The 18,280-nt window shown below is 37.7% G+C and overlaps 2 protein-coding genes across 6 annotated transcripts; one reads left to right on the top strand and one right to left on the bottom strand.

Annotated features, from left to right (window-relative positions):
- The first annotated feature begins 1,432 nt into the window (after positions 1-1,432).
- On the top strand, positions 1,433-6,906 carry LOC109001793 (protein TIFY 8-like). 2 transcript variants are annotated; one of them, XM_018979218.2, is made up of 6 exons: positions 1,433-1,868; positions 2,710-2,900; positions 3,003-3,457; positions 3,596-3,683; positions 5,842-6,061; positions 6,534-6,906. In XM_018979218.2, the coding sequence occupies exons 1-6, from the start codon at positions 1,607-1,609 to the stop codon at positions 6,623-6,625; spliced, it is 1,308 nt and encodes a 435-aa protein (XP_018834763.1). In that variant the 5' UTR covers positions 1,433-1,606; the 3' UTR covers positions 6,626-6,906. The 2 variants fall into 2 exon arrangements, with proteins under 2 accessions (XP_018834763.1, XP_018834762.1); XM_018979217.2 differs by having other exon boundaries at positions 6,528-6,906.
- A 243-nt stretch (positions 6,907-7,149) lies between these two features.
- LOC109001792 (transcriptional corepressor LEUNIG-like) lies at positions 7,150-18,280 on the bottom strand. Of its 4 annotated transcripts, XM_018979213.2 has the most exons (19): positions 18,226-18,280; positions 17,847-17,963; positions 17,254-17,351; positions 17,024-17,133; positions 15,009-15,452; positions 14,849-14,937; positions 13,496-13,574; positions 13,345-13,420; positions 13,067-13,116; positions 12,470-12,778; positions 12,072-12,293; positions 10,811-11,056; positions 10,594-10,729; positions 10,160-10,269; positions 9,790-9,939; positions 8,746-8,901; positions 8,390-8,506; positions 7,790-7,996; positions 7,150-7,583 (listed from the first exon to the last, which is right to left on the bottom strand). In XM_018979213.2, the coding sequence occupies exons 2-19, from the start codon at positions 17,876-17,878 to the stop codon at positions 7,440-7,442; spliced, it is 2,775 nt and encodes a 924-aa protein (XP_018834758.1). In that variant the 5' UTR covers positions 17,879-17,963; positions 18,226-18,280; the 3' UTR covers positions 7,150-7,439. The 4 variants fall into 4 exon arrangements, with proteins under 4 accessions (XP_018834758.1, XP_018834757.1, XP_018834761.1 ...); XM_018979212.2 differs by lacking the exon at positions 18,226-18,280 and having other exon boundaries at positions 17,847-18,153; XM_018979216.2 differs by lacking the exon at positions 18,226-18,280 and having other exon boundaries at positions 10,594-10,702; positions 17,847-18,153.

Raw genomic sequence — 18,280 nt, 5'->3', positions numbered from 1 at the left:
GAACAAAGGATGTTGTTATTTCTTGTCTTGGTACCTCAGATTAACAAAATAAAGTCACATCTAAGAGGTTGACAAGACCAAATTTGTCTGAGTTTTGAAACGCGTAGTTGGGGGGGGATTGGGCGGAAGGCACAAATGTCTTACCATGAGAAAGCATCAGGAAACAGTTACCCTGTGGAGTCGAGGCATAGGCAATACGTTATTATTATGCTTTTTGACTAATAAATAGTGGTGAGCAGCAATGTGTGTAGGCATATCAAATGGTCTTTAGAAATTGCAAGGCTTTTTCCTGGGTGATAATCTTTTTACCGGACCAATTCTAATCAACATAAAGTTGACCTTTGCTTTGCGTATTGTTGATGACACTCTTTTCCGTTCTGTTTTAAATCATTGGAGAAAACATGGCGTGCACGAGGGAGGGAATGGAATGTTGATCCAATGAGAGATAAGAGGTGATGAAACTTGTATGGCCCACATCTGAGACAACCACTGCTAACTTATTCTGATTTATACTCCTCGTTTTCAAGTCGTTTATGTATTCTGATTATACTTCACGGTTGGTTTTATCTCATTAATATTGTGGTATTGGAGATGGACGATGGACTGGACGCCGCTTGAATGATGAATCCACGTGAATTGGACCAAATTTCCTTAAAACGTGGACAGTGTGATCGGGAGAAATATTGAAACATAAAAAGTAAAACTCATAAATTAATGTCTTTTTTTTTATTATTATTATAAAATAAATTTAACTAATCATAATAAATCACGTGTTTGTTATTTCCCCATCATCCCCTTGTTATTAGTGGCCATTGCTTTCTGCACCACCGCCACATCGCACCACTCTAACGAGGAAGAAAATAATATTTGACGACAACAAGAAGTTCCATTAGCTTTTATTTTAGTAGACAATCATCATCTCTTCAGAATAATTTATGAGTAAATTCAAAGAACAAACAAATTTTAATTTTAAATATAGTGGAGTTGAAGCTCAGACACGTGAGCACACAAAACCACGCCCAAACATTTAGGACCGTTTGGAAGTTGGACCGAGTTGATTCGATCTAATTTTAAGGTGTATTTAACATATAAATATTTAAATTTTAAATTATTAAATTTATCTTAATTTAAATTTTTTTATATGTGAGATTTATAATTTTTTTTAATTCAAAATTTATTTACATACAAGATTCATAACTTTTTTTTAATTTTATATAAATTTATTTTAATACCTAAATATATCTACAAAATTCACTTTATACTGTCAACTCTATTTATAAAGAAATTCAACTTATCTCAAGTAACTCACGAGCTAATGTCTATTCTATATTCTCAGAACAAAACAAACGAACACTAATGAGAGAGAGAGAGAGAGTGAGAGACAGGAGAACCTTTTGCTTTTTAATTTATTATCCTTAATTTTTATTGTTCTCTGTCTCTCTCTCAAGAAAAGCCTGATTCTCTCTTCTTCTCGCTCTATAGTCTATCCTAGCCTTCTGTTTATTTATTTATCTTTTCAGAAAATCGTGCTCTTCTCTCTTTGGCTTGGTTTTTCTCTCTATAGAAGAGAAGTTATGCAGAAGAACAATATGGGGATGAAGAAGCAATGGCCATACAAGTAATGGCTCAGCAGCCCACTATGCCCAACAATGCCAGTACCAACGCTAGTAGTAACAGTTCGAGCCAAACCCAACAACCTCAATTAGCTAAGACAATGTTCCATGACTTTCTGGGCATGAAGAAGCCCACCGATTCACACATGGGTCTTGCCCCCAAAGCCGCGGAGTCGCCTTCTGCCTCCGCATCTCTAGGTGCTTCCTCTGGTGGTGGCCGTGGCCTCATCTCCACCACTTCTGATTTGGGTTCCGGTGAGTCACTCATACTCTCTCTGCTTCCCTCTGCTCCTTGTCGGTTAGTGGCTGCTTTTTTATTTTCAACTACTGTTTGTTTTCACGTCCTTCGTAGTTTCGGATGGTTTTGTTTTGGCTTTCTTCATTTTGATTGACAAAAACGTTTTTTTTTTTTCCCAATCTTGTTTATTCACCGGGGACTCTAAGAAATTTCTCTGTTTCTCAGTAGTTTCATGGGTTATTTGATTAATATTTGGAGACATACTGTGTGCTTGTGTGTGTGTGTCCCTGTAATAAATTGAATAGTCTTGGTTTTCATCAGGTGATGTTAGAATCTCTCTCTCTCTCATAGTGGGGTGGGTGTCTTTGTTATGGGTTAGGCCTAGTGAAGTCGCTTAGTTGCTTTCTAGGTCATTGCCCTCTCTGCTTTATTTGCACAGGTATTTTTGTATCCGTTATACCTTTTCACTTTTTTTTTTCTTTATGGCTTTTCTTGATTGATTATGTTTAAACTTCTTCCTTTGTGATTACGCGTATTAAATTTTGTATCTAGTGCTTAGTGTTTCGCTTTTAATGTGGTTTCGTACGTTTCTTTACTTATTTTTGCTAACCCTGATAAATAAAAATGTCTTGAACGTAATTATGGGAGATTTTATTCTCACTACAAAGTGAGAAGTCTAATTAAGCATCTTGTTATGCTCCGTACTTGTCGTTGTTTTGCTGAAACTGCGATTTCAGACAGATCACATCAGTATTGTTGCTCTCTGTTGTTGTCGTAGTTGTCTTTGTTATTATTATTGTTATTTCCGATTTGGGATTTTGCACATCTAAATCAAAGTTTCCTCATCAATTTTTGTAGAAAGACAGGTTGGAAATCATCTCGAAGGGATTCCATTCTACGGTCCAAGGAGTGATATTACTGGGCCTGAGATAAGTAACAGAATAGCAGGAAGTAAGCGAAGTCATCCTGATTCTGCTTTTATGGGGTCATTTAGGGATGGGGTCATAAACTTGGATCATGACTCGCTTGAGAACTCACATTTGATTAAGGTGTGAAGTATAATGATTTTTGTTTCTCTATTCTCAAAACAAGCCACTGAATTCCATATGTGGATTTGTGTTCTCTAATATTGTTATCATGTTCTACTGCAGTTACTCCGAAATGGAGCTGGGGGGGAGCGACATAGAAGGTCCAATGATGATGAAGTGTTATTTGCTATGCAGCCACTAAGGCCAACTTCTGCTTCTCTTGTGTCTCAGCCTCCCACTGGAAGTAGAGCTGATGCTAATGTCTCCAAATGGGATTGGTCTACTTCTATGAATGCTGGCGTTGCAGTAAAATATCCCCCGCGTGGGGGTCAATTTGCACCTATCCTGCATCAGGTACCTTCAAACAGATTCAGGGATGCCACTGCCGGTCCTTCATGTATCTCACACTCAGCTGCTGATGAGGGATCTAGAACTGGAAAGAAAGGCCCTGGAATTTTGAGTTCCATTAATGCCACTAGTGGTGCCCCTGAAAGAAACTCACCTGGAGTGCTTCCAAGTGGCAGCAGACAGAAGTCTGGGACTACTGTGTTAGAGCCAGAATCTTCTGCTCCTCCAGGGTAATTGAAAATACTGTCGATTCTCAGCTCTGTATCTCATTTATATTTTTCATTTTAAGAAGGGACTACACCACACCAGGGATAGGGGAAGGAGTATATACTTGATGTTATGTATTTGTGTATCTGCTGTGTTTGCAGTCGATTTGGGCCAACACCTGCTAGTCGACAGATGACAATATTTTATGGCGGTCAAGCTCATGTTTTCGATGATGTCCATCCCAACAAGGTTTGTATTCTTGTTCTGTACCAGTGGCAGTGGCATCTTTGTTTGATGTTATTGTTTTCTACCATTTCTACTGTCAGGTAGATGAATAAGCTTTTAAGCATGTCATTCTATAGTCTCTTAGTTGAATAAACTTATGGTGATTGCTTGACCTAAATTGGTTATGTTGGTAAATTATTTGGGAAATTACATAGTTGATTAGTATTAAATTGGCTTTTCACCATTGCCTGCCACTTTCTGTAAAAGTTGCCTGATTTATAAAACACGAGACATATTCCAGTGCTTTTTCCCCAGCTGTACTCTCCTATAATGATATTGTTGTGCTATTCACAGTGCTGGTAGAGGATTGATAAAAACGCTTGGAACTCACAAAGCCTCATGGCTCATACCATATTTAAAATTTTTGGCAAAGCTGGTTGGAAGATTTTTTTTTTTTTTGAATTGCTTCTTAGGTTTTCTAGTAATAATTTTGTCAAAATTCTTTTATAAATCTGTACTTACGAAATTTACTGACAGTTAATTCCTAAATTTGCTAATCTGCATGCAGTAGCAGAAATACACAACTATAAGTTGCAAAGCAAAATCTTTTGAGAGTTACTGGAAACCTATTTAGAGCTACTCTCAAAATGGTTGACACAAATGCTGATAGAAAAACTCTGTTGGCTAGCATTTAGGTTCATAAATTGCAAAAACTTTTATGAACTGTTCACATTCCTGTTATGGTTTCCGAAAGATCTAAGATTACCTCACTCATGGACTGGTATGATATCCAGAGATTTAAAAACTTTTCTGTTTTGAAAAAGCTTTAGTGATATGAAACGACCATCAAGAAACAAGTCTTTGGTGCTGAAGTAACATGATGTTCCATGTTGCTTCTTCAACTAAACCTAAGCCATGAAGTCAAATCAGTTTAGGATACTTATTTGTTGGTCTTTCTTGCTGGAAAGTTCTGTAGGTCTTTTATTGGATTTGTGTCATAAATTGCATGGGACATGTACTAGCTTGTTTTGTTGAAAAAATTGGGCTTGCATTTACTTGTAATGAGTTCCCAGGTGTCAAATGAACAAACCTTTCAATATCACAGCATGGCAGTGTGCCATGAAAGCTTGGAGTCACTTGCTAGGTATACATCACTTGTGTCAAATTGGAACATCTTCTTTACACCATAAGCTCTTGGCCTTCAGACGTAAACTTTTTTTTGATAAGTAAAAGTATATTAATAACAGAATAGGCAATGCCCTGTTCAGTTCAAAGAAGACCCTATACTACATAAGGGCAAAAGATACAAGGAACTCATGAAAATCTTGGCCATTAAAATTAATGGCTATGGCCCAATTACAACGTAAACTTCATTTACCAGATTGCCATGTTGCTGCTAGAGAATTCGTGTGCAGATCATTTTTTTTTTAAGTAATTCTAGAGAAGATCATGATATTCATATGCCAATTATCATGCCTAACCTAAATATTTTTCCAAAAGCATTCGGTGCTTGCAAAATGTCAGCAAGCTTCAATATTGAAGTACAGGCAATACGTTTATGCACACTTGTTGAACTCTTGATTTGTTCACTCCTACATTACTTGGAATAATGTATCCTCTTTTCTGTCTTTCTCAGCATAAGTTGGCTTATGTGATACCCCATATGATGTGTAAGGGTAAGTGGTGTATGAGAGCCCACATTGCTTGGGAAGGAAAAGTTTTTTCTCTTTATAAAGTTCTAATGGGGCTCCAATTGTATCATTGACTAGTCATTTTTAGAGTATAGACCATGTGGTTTGGATCTTCCATTAGACGTTACAACCTAGTTTGCTATTTGTGATATATTGATATTGAACATCAAGGATCTTGTGGCAAATTCAGAAGAAAGTGGATATGCTAAAGAAAATACAAAATAGAACCTTCTTGAGTTTTCAGGAGGTTTTTAATATGTTCTACCACATAAAGCCCTTGAATAATACCTACTTCATAGAGAATTAGCAATAGTTAAAACTAGCAAAACTAAAGAGGAACATTTGAATTGTATGAGTATTTGACATTTGTTCTTGGTTTCCTAAGGGTGTTTTGGCAGTCCTAACGTCATCAGATTTTAAAGAGTACCTGAAAAAATTAAATATATACATGAGAAGTCACTTATCATTATCTGCTTCCCAATATATTTCAGGCAGACATTATAATGGCCTTAGCTGGATCAAATGGAGGATCTTGGTCGACAAACTACTCTCCTAAATCTGTGAGGGCAGGTGGTGAAAGTAACATGCCTGGTGGATACAATGAAACGGGTACAGCAATTAACATGGCCCTTTTGCGGGAGTTTCGTGGGAGGTTATCTGCCATTGGCGTTTCAAATCATGGATCCAGTGATCAAATATCTACACCATCAGGTGACCCACTAATCCACTTTAACATTTATTTGAGGTTGCTTTTCTTTGTTCACACTGGTGCGCATGGTTGCGTTAATTCTGCTGTACTGCATGTGAACTCAGTCAGACTATCATTGGGAAATAAATAATTTACAGATGGGGGGAGGTTTCCCAATTCTGGACTAGCGGCAATGATTGATCCAAAAGTTTAAACTTGTGGGTTTGGACCCGACAATATTTTATTAATAACTCATTTCTGATGTGATTCAAATACTCGCAGTACTCCCGCCTATCTTTTGACTTATCACCTCCCAAAATACATTATTTTAATATTCCTGCCATGATTCTTTATTTTTTTTTTCTCCTTATGAGTAAAATCTTTGTTATGATGGGCATAAGGATTTTTTACTGTGGATATGAATCACACTCGTGCTCCTCCTTTTGTCATCTGCCCAATACACACTAATTGTTGCCAAAAAACTGTTAGTTGTAGGGGGACATCAAGGCAGCATTACAGCAAAAGATAGAAGTAACCCTGTTCAAGCGGCAGAAGAAGCTAATCCGGAGGCAAAGAGAGAGATGTGATGCTAAATCTGGAATAGGTGTTATTAATTTTTTTTTTTATTAAATTAAATCTATACAGGTTAGGGTAATCGAGCTTTTCCTTGTTCTGATTTCTTTCGGGCTTCGACATTTTTCTTCTTTGGTGGTGGGATGGGGCTTTCCTTGTTTATAGGGAGGGGACCCAACAGAGGTATCAGATACAGCACTTGCCAATTTTTATGATATGCTTTTATCTTGATGTCTCCTGCAAATCTTATTCTTTTGTTCCTGTCCTAGAACAGAGTTTTGTTTTGTTTTTTTTGTTTTTGTTTTTTAATTTTCCCTTACTTTCCAAGCTAATATAGTGGTATATTTAGTAATAATCGACTCCATCAGAGAAACCAAATGAGCAATTTCTTTGAGAATGAGTCATGACCAATCAGATGAATAAATATCATTATCACTCTTCCTAGATGGCAGCGGATCAGAAAAAAGCTCCATTACAGGAAAGAAAAATGAAAATGATTGGATTAGAGGTTAACGTTACAAACCAAAACAAAAGCTAGTGCCAGCTAAAAGACTATATCTTTCTTAATAGGGTAAACAATATTAGGAGCAGTCCACAAAGGAAGCTTCTTCCAAGACAGCAAAAAGTAGATACTTGAACAGGCATAAGATACAATATTACAAGGTTAGTTTTTGGTGTGAGATGTAGCTCAAAATGATCCAAAAGGAAAGATAAAAATACGTGAGCAGATCAAGCAATCAAACATACAAACTACAAAGATATGATCTGCAGTGAATGAAAGGAAAACTAATCCTGTAATGCAAGTGTAGTTACTTGAAGACAATCGTATCACTTCCACAGCTTAACAAACTTGTCATGACTAGCTGATGCAACCAATCCCGTGACAGTTGACACAGCCAATGCAGCAATAAGTCCTTCATGAGCTGAAAGAGTCATCGTCTTGTTCTCGGCCATGTTCCACAGCTCCAAAGACTGGTTGGAGCCAGACAGTGAGTCAGGTAAAATAAAGAAAGTAACCGAGCCAGGGTTGGAACCCGCATTCGAATAACAATTAAAATTAAAAATGGGAAAAGTTTGACAAAAAATTACTCTAATATTCACTATAATTAACAATGTGGCGGCAACTTAATACCCTTGGTAGAAAGAAAGGCATCATAAAGAAAAAAGCAGATGCTTGCCTGATAACAGCCAATGACCAGCAATGAAGGATGTGTAGGATGAAAAACACAGGAATGGAATTTATTGCCATTACAGCTGAGCTCATGTACACATTCTCCTTCACTCCCTGATCCAAAGCTCCAAACTCTAACAGAGTCTTCGCTGACAGAGGCTAATAACTCACCAGAAGGGTCCCAGCACAGACAATTGATTTCCTTAGTATGTCCCTACATTTACAAACCCAAAATCCCAGGAAGAAGGTTAGGCCATGCCACATTTCAGGAGGTAGAACAAAGGAGCACAAAGACAAGAATCTTAAAAACCAAAAAAGCCAGGAAAAAGTTCAAGAATTTGTAAAACTAAAATGATCAGAGCAGATTAAAATGATATACGGATGCAATATTTTATGTTTGACTGGGGATTCTGTTAGCACAAGAGAATTGAAGTGCATGTTTTAAGAGACAACTCCAATAATGAGCCATGCTGCATGGACAAAATAGTTATATTATTTGCAGGATCAAGCAGGACTTTGGTCTCTTCCGCAGCATTTATTTCACATCAGCTTATGGAATCAATACAGGGTCTAATTCAAAAATACTAAAAGACAAAGTTAAATCGACCTTTAATGAATGCCGACAAACTTGTGTCTCCACATCCAGAATAGATACAACACTCTGTCCAGCTGCAGCAAGGTACCTTCCATGACGGGGTTGAAATCTCACTTGGGTCATACCACCCTATTAGATGTGTAAAGTATTAGTATTCACAAAACCAAGAACCACATGGAAACCACCACTACCCACTTCACTCGTACAAAAGTAGGCCTTCAAATGAAGAATATTTTAAAAACCAATTAAATTGGTAAGTTATGAACTGACCCAGTGGGCAACCTACAGCCTCACCCTTTACCATGTTCACATGTCAAAGAAGGTGCCATTTAAACTAAACCTTGAAGGAATAGTACGTAAGCTCCTACCTTAAACACTCTTGTGCAGCTGCCATTGTTAATACTCCAGTATCGTATCTCACCATTACTATCACAAGAGCAAAAGAGGTCATCCTTATTTGGGTGGAAGTCAAGTGACATAACAGCTGAAGAATGCCCCGTAAAGGTACGAAGTGAATAACCAGGCTGCATATAGCACATAAACAAAGTCACAAAAATATCTAGTTCACTGGGGCATCACTATGAGAAGATAAAAATGCAAATTATTACTGAAAATATAGGTTTGACGACCACAACACCCCAACAAAGAAAATTAAAATAGCACAAATGTGACAAAACCGCCAGATACAGAAAATACAGGATCATGCAGCCATTTACCAATTTTCCAGCATGCTGATCAACCCAGTATCTTGTTAATACAGATGATGACAAAGAATCTTCTGTAGCCGTCTAAAATAAAAAAAGTTAACATGGCATGCAACACGAGATCCAAGCTTTAAAAGAACCAATATTTAATCATTATGAAATTGTACACTGATAAGATCAGATATACACATGGGACCCTCACAATCAGTAGCCAGATTAAATGATCGGAAACACGATATACTTTCATCCATAAAACACAATCCAAAGCATCTATCTCGATAGATCAACTTAACTTCTTATATGGTAAAAGATTAAACTAGGTCAGAGTTTTCAGCCACATACCAAAGCACAAAGAGAGACCAGCAAAGGATATTGTATACCACTGCATGCTAATAAGCCTTAGGTGAATATCATCTGTTTTTTTTTTTTTTTTACCTGAACCACCTCTTCACCAAAAGTGGGCATGTTCGCAAGCCATACCCATGGGAGACAAAAAAAAAAGGAGCAGATTCATATGTAAACTTAGTTTTTTCAATGAAACATCTATCCCGAGGATACAACAAAAATAGCATGTCATTCAGGTAACTCACTTTATACACATTTAAACAAGAACATGACATGGTAAATTACTCAAATGTACAGAGATCGATCCATGAAACATGAATTGAGTTCAAAACTATTACGGGTCGGGAAAAATTTTCAACTAACATTGTCAGCATCCCAAACCCTGACAGTTCTGTCATATGAAGATGTTGCAAGTCGTGGCATGCTCGGACTGAACCGGACATCAGTAATCATAAATGAATGTTCTTCAAGTGACATTTTTGCCTTGAAAGAATCCGTGGACCACAATACAGCCTGTCACATAATCATCAAGCAAAGAATTTCATATGCTCTTATCTAGAAAAGTATAAGTGGAGAAAAAAAAAAATTTAATTTTGTTCAGTGGAAATAAAATTATTTCTAAATTTAAAGAAAATTAGGCACATAATTCTCAATCCAACACTAGAGAGATTAAGTTTTGCCAGAGTATTCAAGGCACTTATTTGGTTCTCTTATGCAAATAGTTTCCACTCACCTTCTTATCAGAGCCACCGCTAGCAAGATATTTCCCATCTGATGAGAAGTGGCAACAGACAACTTTGCTTGTGCTTGCTCGAACAGAATGCACTTCTGTAAATGTGAACCCTATAGAAAAATTCAGGTAAATCATGATAAAAACACCCCAATTTCAGATGAAACTTTAAATTCACTTGCTGCCAACCATCAACTGGTGGATAAATCAGACAACACAAATTATTTCAAGACTAATCTCATGCTCTTGCCCCCATGAAAATTTGGAATTTACAAGTACCATTATGTCCTTTTCTAGGAAAATAATTGAATCCTAGGCCCACTACTTACATAGTTTGCAAATTGTAACATCAGATTCAAGAAGATTTTGGTACTTGAAAAATCATAAAACTCATGATCAAGATAATATATGTATATAAATATACATGTCAACCACACCTTTGCTCATGTCCATACCACGACCCACAGCATCCCTAGGGTCAGTATCATCATGGGATAAAAAAGATTCAACATTATCCTCATCCTCTACAAAACGATCAATATCAGCCTGCAATTCAAGATCTTTATCATCCCACTGCCAAAAGGAATTCCAATGAGAATACAATTTAGGGAGTTTGGAGTTTCTCAATACAAGAACATAAAAGTGTACACTCACCAATTGATTTGATGGTGATGTAAGGGTGCCAGTAGTATCAGCAGCAAACATCATCAATGGCTTGGAAGAACCACCACTATGAGGCAAAGCAGGCATCGATATCACATCTCCAGGTGTATGTGTTGAAGGAGTTGAGGGTGCAGAACTTGGAGAGGGCCCTGCTGTGTTAGCAGTTCCTGAGCTATTGGCAGGACCAGAAGATGACACTGGCTGCTTTCTTTTTCTCCCAGTCTGGTTTTTAGAAACCTTAAATTGCATTCAGGAAAAATATGTTAGGAACCTCACAACCATTTCATAGGATATTCACATCAAAACTTGGGAATCCCATTGTTCAGTAACATAACTAATCCATCCTTCATGATAAATAAAAAGCTGCATTCCCCAAAAGTACGGCACCACTATTATTCTCATCACATGTGAAACTTCCACCATAATTGATATTAACTAGCCATGGTGAATGGAAACAGCTTCAATTAAACAGAACCTTCAAGGAGAGATCTATTGTTAAAAGGGTTAAGTACATATTTTTTTTTTATAAGTAATAAAAAGGGATAAGTACCCCTGGGTATTACATCATTATCATTTACTCCTTGGGAACTGATAAGTGTTCCTATTGAAAAAAGTGACATCCAAAGATCGAAATGACAACATTGAAAACCTGAGCAAAAAGACATGGCGTAAAACCCAGACTGATTATGTACTTAATCCTTGTAAAATTACATCACCGAAAGACATTCCATGAGAAAAACTAAGGACTTCTACTCTGCCTACCTTTGAAAATAGTAATGCTTACGACATTTGTAGTTTGAACAATTCACATGCATCTTTGAGAGTGTTGTGTACAAAGCTTATTGACAATGCATTTACTGCAGTTCCACACCATTACATTGAAGGGACAATAATACTACAAAGGACGAAACATGACTCATATTGGTGAAAGCCGAGCTACACCCAATTGAACGGGCGACTATAACTGTACTAGTACATACAGGTCCCACACGAGTGCACATGGCTCCCGACATGGTCCTTCAAGTTGTTGTACATATGAACATGAAAGGATTCAAGTCCAAACAGAAATTTTATTGTAAGTAGTTGAAAAAGTCCAAAATGATGTTTGATACGGGCACAATATAGATAGCAACTTCCACAATAGTGCATTGCTCAAAAATATTAGACAAGAGTACCACATAGGGAGGAGATGATACCAAGTGCAAATATATCTCAAGCATATATTGCGAGAGGTGACATAAAATGGACTGACCTGATCAGTTCCTCGAAAGGAATTTGACATGCTACCATCAGCAGTTACACTGCCAGCACCACCCATTTTATCTTGTTGGTGAAGATTGTGATTTGAACTCAGAGATTGCTGATTTGAAAGAGCATGCTGCTGCTGCTGCTGATGCTGAAGCTGCTGCTGCTGTTGTGGATTATTGTTCTGTTGCTGCTGTTGCTGTTGCTGTTGTAACTGAGCCATTTTAAACTACAAAATAGAAACTCTTAGAAACCGAAAGGCCATGATATTTAGGGCAATAGGGATACAGTAGCATCTCTATGCACGGCCCCCAAGGCAAGGTGGGTAACATAACAACCACAGTAGCAACGACTGATGTAGGGAAAACAACTGCAGATGGAAGGATAACAGACAGTGAAAAGAACCTTAATCAGCATATCTGCGTCTCCACGAGCCAAAAGAGGGCCACCAGCTTGAAGAGGTGATCCAACATTGGGAAGCCCATCACCAACAGAATTTGAAAGGCCATCCTTTCCAAGACCCATGCTCCGGTTATTCAAAAGCATTCTGAGTCTTCTACTTTCATCACTTGCAGATGGTGAGGTCAAGTTTTGCTGTGCAAGCAAAAGCTGTTGCTGGTGTTGAGGTAACATCTGGAGTTGATGAAAGGGCTGAGGTGCCTGTATAAAAGGCTTTTGTTGCTGAAGAAGCCCATTACGAAGCTGATCCAGTCCCTAAACATTAAACTTACTTAAAACAACACCAAATGTTTTCTTGATAAGTGTATTTGTAAAGAACAGATATTTAAAAATATTAGATATTTCAAACCAAGTTTTCTTGATAAGTGTATTTGTAAAGAACAGATATTTAGAAGTATTACATATTTCAACCAAAAAGAAAGACATTAGTACTCATGAACTTAAAACTTCAATAAATAATTGCTAAAAAGAGGAGTGGAAAAGAGGAAAGGAATTAAATCCACACTTGAAAAAAATAAAAAAATTAATCGCAAAGAAACTTACTGTGAGTGGCCATCCTTTTAGAGTCAAATTATTACTACCTTGATTTGACCCTGCAACATCAGGCCTATAATGTTAGATGGCAGCAAGCATCTTTGTGATACTAACAAAATCCCATAAATTTTATAACAGTCCAATTCCAAAATCTGTACAGTGCATCATCCTTGTGTATTAAAAGAAACAAACACAGAATTTGAGATAAGTTTTCTTCTAGTACTAATCATAATTCAAAAGAATGATACACTCTCCACAAAAGATGAAAGAAACCGAGCAAACAATACCAGGAATTCCTATCAATGATCCTTCAGGACCTGCGACTCTGGGATTTAAAACCGGATTAATCTCGCTCTTTATATCCTGATTCCACAATAAGTCAGAACAGAAAGGATAAGAAAAGTGAAACATAATAAGTCAGTTGCCCAAATACCATACCGGTGTGGACCCTGGTAGTTGTTGATTGCGAGCTTGAATTTGTGGAGACATCCCACCAGCTGTACCATGCAACACTTGCCTGAAATTAAGAAGATTAAGACACTAACATTATTCTCAAAAAAGAATCAGATGTTAAATCTTTATTATTTGAACATCAAAAAATGGGATAGGGAATGATTCCATAAAATATTTCATAGATTTTTTTTTTTAATAAGAAATATATATTTCATAGAATTTGAAGGGGCAAACACATACAATCATTCAGATCCCTAAGACAAAGGAATCTTTGTCAAATATTTTCTTCTTTTTTATAAATAAACAAAAGTGTTCTAATCTTCTTACACAGTCAATGAATCGCAGGCTCCATTCAAATGTTAGCCATAAAATCTTCGATTTCATTTCCCATTGTATGCAAAGTTACAAAGTTACACTTGTAGGGGGGAAGCCAAAATTACATTTCAGTAGCTCTATTTTGGTGTTCCCATCAATTTGATGTCTGAAGTTCTAATTTAAGAATTAACACCCAAAATTAGGTAATCTTATCAACATAGCACTTCATCTAGTTCCATCAAAGATCGGGGGAGTCAAGATCCAAACAACTTCTGGTTCTTTTCTTCAACTTATCACCCCCCCCCCTTCTCTATGTACAAAAAATTTCAACCCTACCCATCTTCCAAAACACCACGCACACAACCCCAAATCTGCCAACATCCCTTCCTCACTCAGCCCCCCTCTTCTCTAAAGTCTAAACCCATGCAAGCGCCGCTCCAACAAGGAGTCCGCCCACCATCCATCTAGCATTAATGTGCCTAACCATCTTTGTTCTGGCTGCAATCAATTGACACGTCTTAAAGACATGGCCTTTTGTTCATTGTAGAAAAAATCATAGCTCTCCTAAAACCTACAGGTGGCTTAAGGAGCATTATGTATATCAAACCTTCGAAGAGAGTTCTCTAGGTGCGAGTTAGTATTTTTCTGGTGCTAACGGCTCCCTTAGGGTTTTCCTGAGATCTCGTCAGGATTCTCAGCAAATTTTTTCTTGGATTCTTTGAATTATTATATTGATGATAGATTTCACATTGCAATCAGCCTCTCGCGGTGGAAGGAATGGATAAGAACTTAAGTTCTCAAGGTGAAGGACAAAGAAGAGAAGGTGGGGGGGGGGGGATGCCACCACAAGGTTTGGGGGTGGCTAATGTGGCTAGTTGTGTGGGTGTGAAGAGAGGAACAACAGATAGGGCCTTGGTTGAGAGAAGGAGAGGGAGGGTGTGGAAGGAATTTTCTAGAAAATAAAAAGAAGCGCTACATGAACAATAAACCAAACTTTAAGATGTCAACTTTTAGAGAAAGTACCCCGAAGGAGTGCCAGTTGCTGCAGCTGACTTTAGGATTGAGGCATGATTTGGATCCAAAAGCTGGCCCACATTGTCACCGAATCTTTGCTGTAAAGATTTCCTATGGTGGTTAAAAGGTTTTAAAACATCAGGCTATCAAGAAGGCTATATTTACCTACCTTTATATTAACATCATCCAAAGAGTCCCTCTGAAGAGGCAATTTTAATCTTTCCTCGTACATCTTTGTTGCCAATGCATTTGCAGTTCCAGGGTTTGGTCGCATTAGAGTGTCATTTCCAACAAGGCCATTTGTACTTCCATTAAGGATGTGGGTTCCATCTCTTCGCTGATGTTGTGGTGTCGGTGGCTGCTGCTGCTGCTGTTGCTGCTGCTGTTGCTGCTGCTGCTGCTGCTGCTGTTGCTGCTGCTGTTGCTGCTGCTGCTGCTGCTGCTGCTGCTGCTGCTGCTGTTGAGCATGCCTCTGCAACAAGAGCTGCTGCATCTGCATATTATGCTGCTGCTGCTGTTGCTGTTGTTGATGCTGTGGCAGCTGGGGTTGCTGCTGTTGCTGCTGCTGTTGTTGATGATGCTGTTGCTGCTCCCTTGCTTTAATCAACTGAGTCTGCAATTTCATAAGCCCATAAGCTTCCAATGATTGGCCTTGTACTATTTACCTAAGAACTTCCAAAAACACCAGTGTATTTGTACAGGTTGGATTCTTCAGTCCACCACTTTAATAAGTACAACGGATACATAAAAAACCTTATCAACTTCAGGCCAATTTACAAATAGCTACTTTTCTAGCAATTTTTGATAGAGCAATCTCCCAGCTATTAGAAGGATGTACTTGAAGGAATCCAAATATCCCGCAATGCACAAAGTTTCCTTGGACCTATGGCCTGTTTTTCACAACCACAACAATATTCTCCAAGGGCGTAAATAAGCAAGAAAAATAGTATTCAGCACACTAGTTAAAACTGACCATAGGAGAATAATCGAGGTAATGTTTTTGTATTGGTACAGCTTCCTACCCTTGACTAGTAGTTGGACACTTATTTTCGTTGCAAAAGTAGCATCAAAGAAACCTTGTGTAACCATTCTAACTTCAAAATTGGTCAGACTTTAATGCTTTTCAAGGTAAAACGGGCCTTAATCCATCAAGTATATATGGATAAAATGAATGTGATTCCACACCCTTTTTAATAAGAACACGATTCCCACAACTATAAGCCTCCTAATTCTACACTAGTTATCCCACGTTCTTAAAGAAGTGTTGCAGATGAGCAATGCAAAATTCAAACCACTTGAACAAGGGCATAAATAGCATAGATTTGGGGGAGGGCAACAGTTCTTTTCTCATTTTTATGATGATGCGGAACCTTACCAAGGGACGGCCATTCGGACTCACCCCTTGGGAGCAAATTCTAGATATATGATCCAACCCTCCAGAACCGTGTATGAGGTAAACCAGAGGAACTCCTTGTACAGAATTGAACCCAGGGAAAACTCATCCTAAGCATGCCCTTTGACCACTAAGCTGTATCCCAGCAGGGAAGGGGAAGAAATTCTTGTTGTAGTCGGGAAAAAGAAAAAAAGAATAATAATAAAAAAAATTAAAAAAAAAAAAAAAAAACAAGCATGGAGAAGGAGAAATCACATCTCAAAACGAATCCTGTAAGGTGTTTTGGCATGTTAAGTACCCATCATTCTTGATTCTTAATTCTTGTTAATCAAGGAAAAACACAAGGAAAAGTTGACAAGGATGCAATGTCATCAAGTGCCAAAAGCAGAAACAGAAAAAGAAGCAGGTGGATCTCGAACTCCAGCAGGTGAGGGAAACAAATGAAGTGAGAACAAAATTCCAAAATCACATAATAAGTACTAAAGCATCCAACACGAGTAACGAATCAAAACAAGCTATTTTAGAACTAGAAAGTCACGATTATAGCCGATATACAGGGCTCAAGCAAACACAAACACAAGCTCAAGTTGATCTGCGATTCTGCACAGGAAGCTCAAAATCCATGCTTTTAATGAAAGCATTAGCGACTTTAGATGAAACAATTTGCATACCGTTTCATTTTTCTCTCATTATATGGGATAGTTACCACATTTCCTCAGTACTCCCATCATCACAAGCATGACACAAAGGTGCATACCCAAGAATTAGTAATAATATATTCTTAAACCAACCTCAATGTACGATGCAGCGGGGTCGGAGTGCTTCTCATTAGTCCTAGCAATGAATATATCCCAGAATACTGACCACCACTCAAAGAGGAAACCTCCAGGGGCATCAATAGCTGTAAATCCATGATCCATAAATGTAAATCAATCAAAATACATAAATATTTAAACCCACCCATGATTCATAACTAAAAAGTGCCTCCGTTAATCCAGATCATTCTCCTAAATCTACTTACCAACGGGATCAGACGATACTTTTCCTTCAGCTTGAAAGGCCTGTGCGGAAGCCTTTAAATCCCTCTTCACTAGATAGTCATGTATATACACATCTAACCTGTTAATTAGCGGTGGGAAGAACATATGGTATCAGGAATGCGTGCTAGGAAACAATGAAAACTTTGGTGGAGAACAGTATATATAATAACAACAACACATGTTTGCAGTAGAAAATAGATTACTTGTCAGAAAAAAGTACAAAACAGAGATTGTAGAAAGCCTATAAAGAACGCTAATGTTAGAATAAATTTTTCGGCAAGAAAACCGGCACATATAGCCAAAGTAAAACGACTACTAAACAAATTCAACCACATTGAGCACCAGAAAATAGAAACCCTAAATTACCACAGGTCACCCCTAAGTAGTATATGTAGGAAATGGCAAAAGATTAAAGAAAATAACTTTGAATCTGAAAAACTAGAATAACTCATAAAAGTAATAAAATCCCAGAAATCTAGAACCCAAATCTGAACCCCAAAAAAAAAAAAAGCAACACAAGATGACCATTGAATGAAAAGAAAGAGACCACTATCCAGGAACATAAAGAGCTTACATTTTATCCGCTTCCCAGTTAGTCTGTGACATGATGCTGAAACTGAAAGCTCACACACGCAGGGAATAGAAACGTAATGATTTCCGAGGGAAATACCGGCTTCTGATTCCCTTAACCCTTGAATATAATCAAACCCAGAAAAGCAGAAGAGGAAATTCTTGTCACTGAACATCAAAACCCATAGAACATAAAGAGGAGACAGTGCGGAGACAAACAGGGAGGGAGGGTAGGAGAGAGAGAATCTATGTAAATGAATGGAACCAGAGCCTCAAATTGTAGCGAATAGAAAGTTAGAAGCACAGAAACTAATTTATTATAACGTTAATATCCTATTTAATTGAATAAATATATTTAGAAAGTGAAGGATGGATAGAGATACCTACGCGTCCCCAAAAAAACGTTTCTTTCGTTTCTAAGCTTTTTAATTTAATTTT

The sequence above is a fragment of the Juglans regia genome, chromosome 8 (assembly GCF_001411555.2).
Source record: "Juglans regia cultivar Chandler chromosome 8, Walnut 2.0, whole genome shotgun sequence".
Lineage (NCBI taxonomy): Eukaryota > Viridiplantae > Streptophyta > Magnoliopsida > Fagales > Juglandaceae > Juglans > Juglans regia.
This window is presented reverse-complemented; position numbering and strand designations above follow the sequence as displayed.

Excerpts from the sequence above, each read along its gene's own strand:
- LOC109001793 (XM_018979217.2), top strand. The coding sequence starts at position 1,607 with ATGGCCATACAAGTAATGGCTCAGCAGCCCACTATGCCCAACAATGCC. Across the intron at positions 2,901-3,002 it reads AGAACTCACATTTGATTAAG|TTACTCCGAAATGGAGCTGG; the intron begins GTGTGAAGTATA and ends GTTCTACTGCAG. Across the intron at positions 3,684-5,841 it reads ATGATGTCCATCCCAACAAG|GCAGACATTATAATGGCCTT; the intron begins GTTTGTATTCTT and ends AATATATTTCAG.
- LOC109001792 (XM_018979213.2), bottom strand. The coding sequence starts at position 17,878 with ATGTCACAGACTAACTGGGAAGCGGATAAAAT. Across the intron at positions 17,134-17,253 it reads AGTATCGTCTGATCCCGTTG|CTATTGATGCCCCTGGAGGT; the intron begins GTAAGTAGATTT and ends ATGGATTTACAG. Across the intron at positions 7,584-7,789 it reads TGGTCATTGGCTGTTATCAG|TCTTTGGAGCTGTGGAACAT; the intron begins GCAAGCATCTGC and ends GGCTCCAACCAG.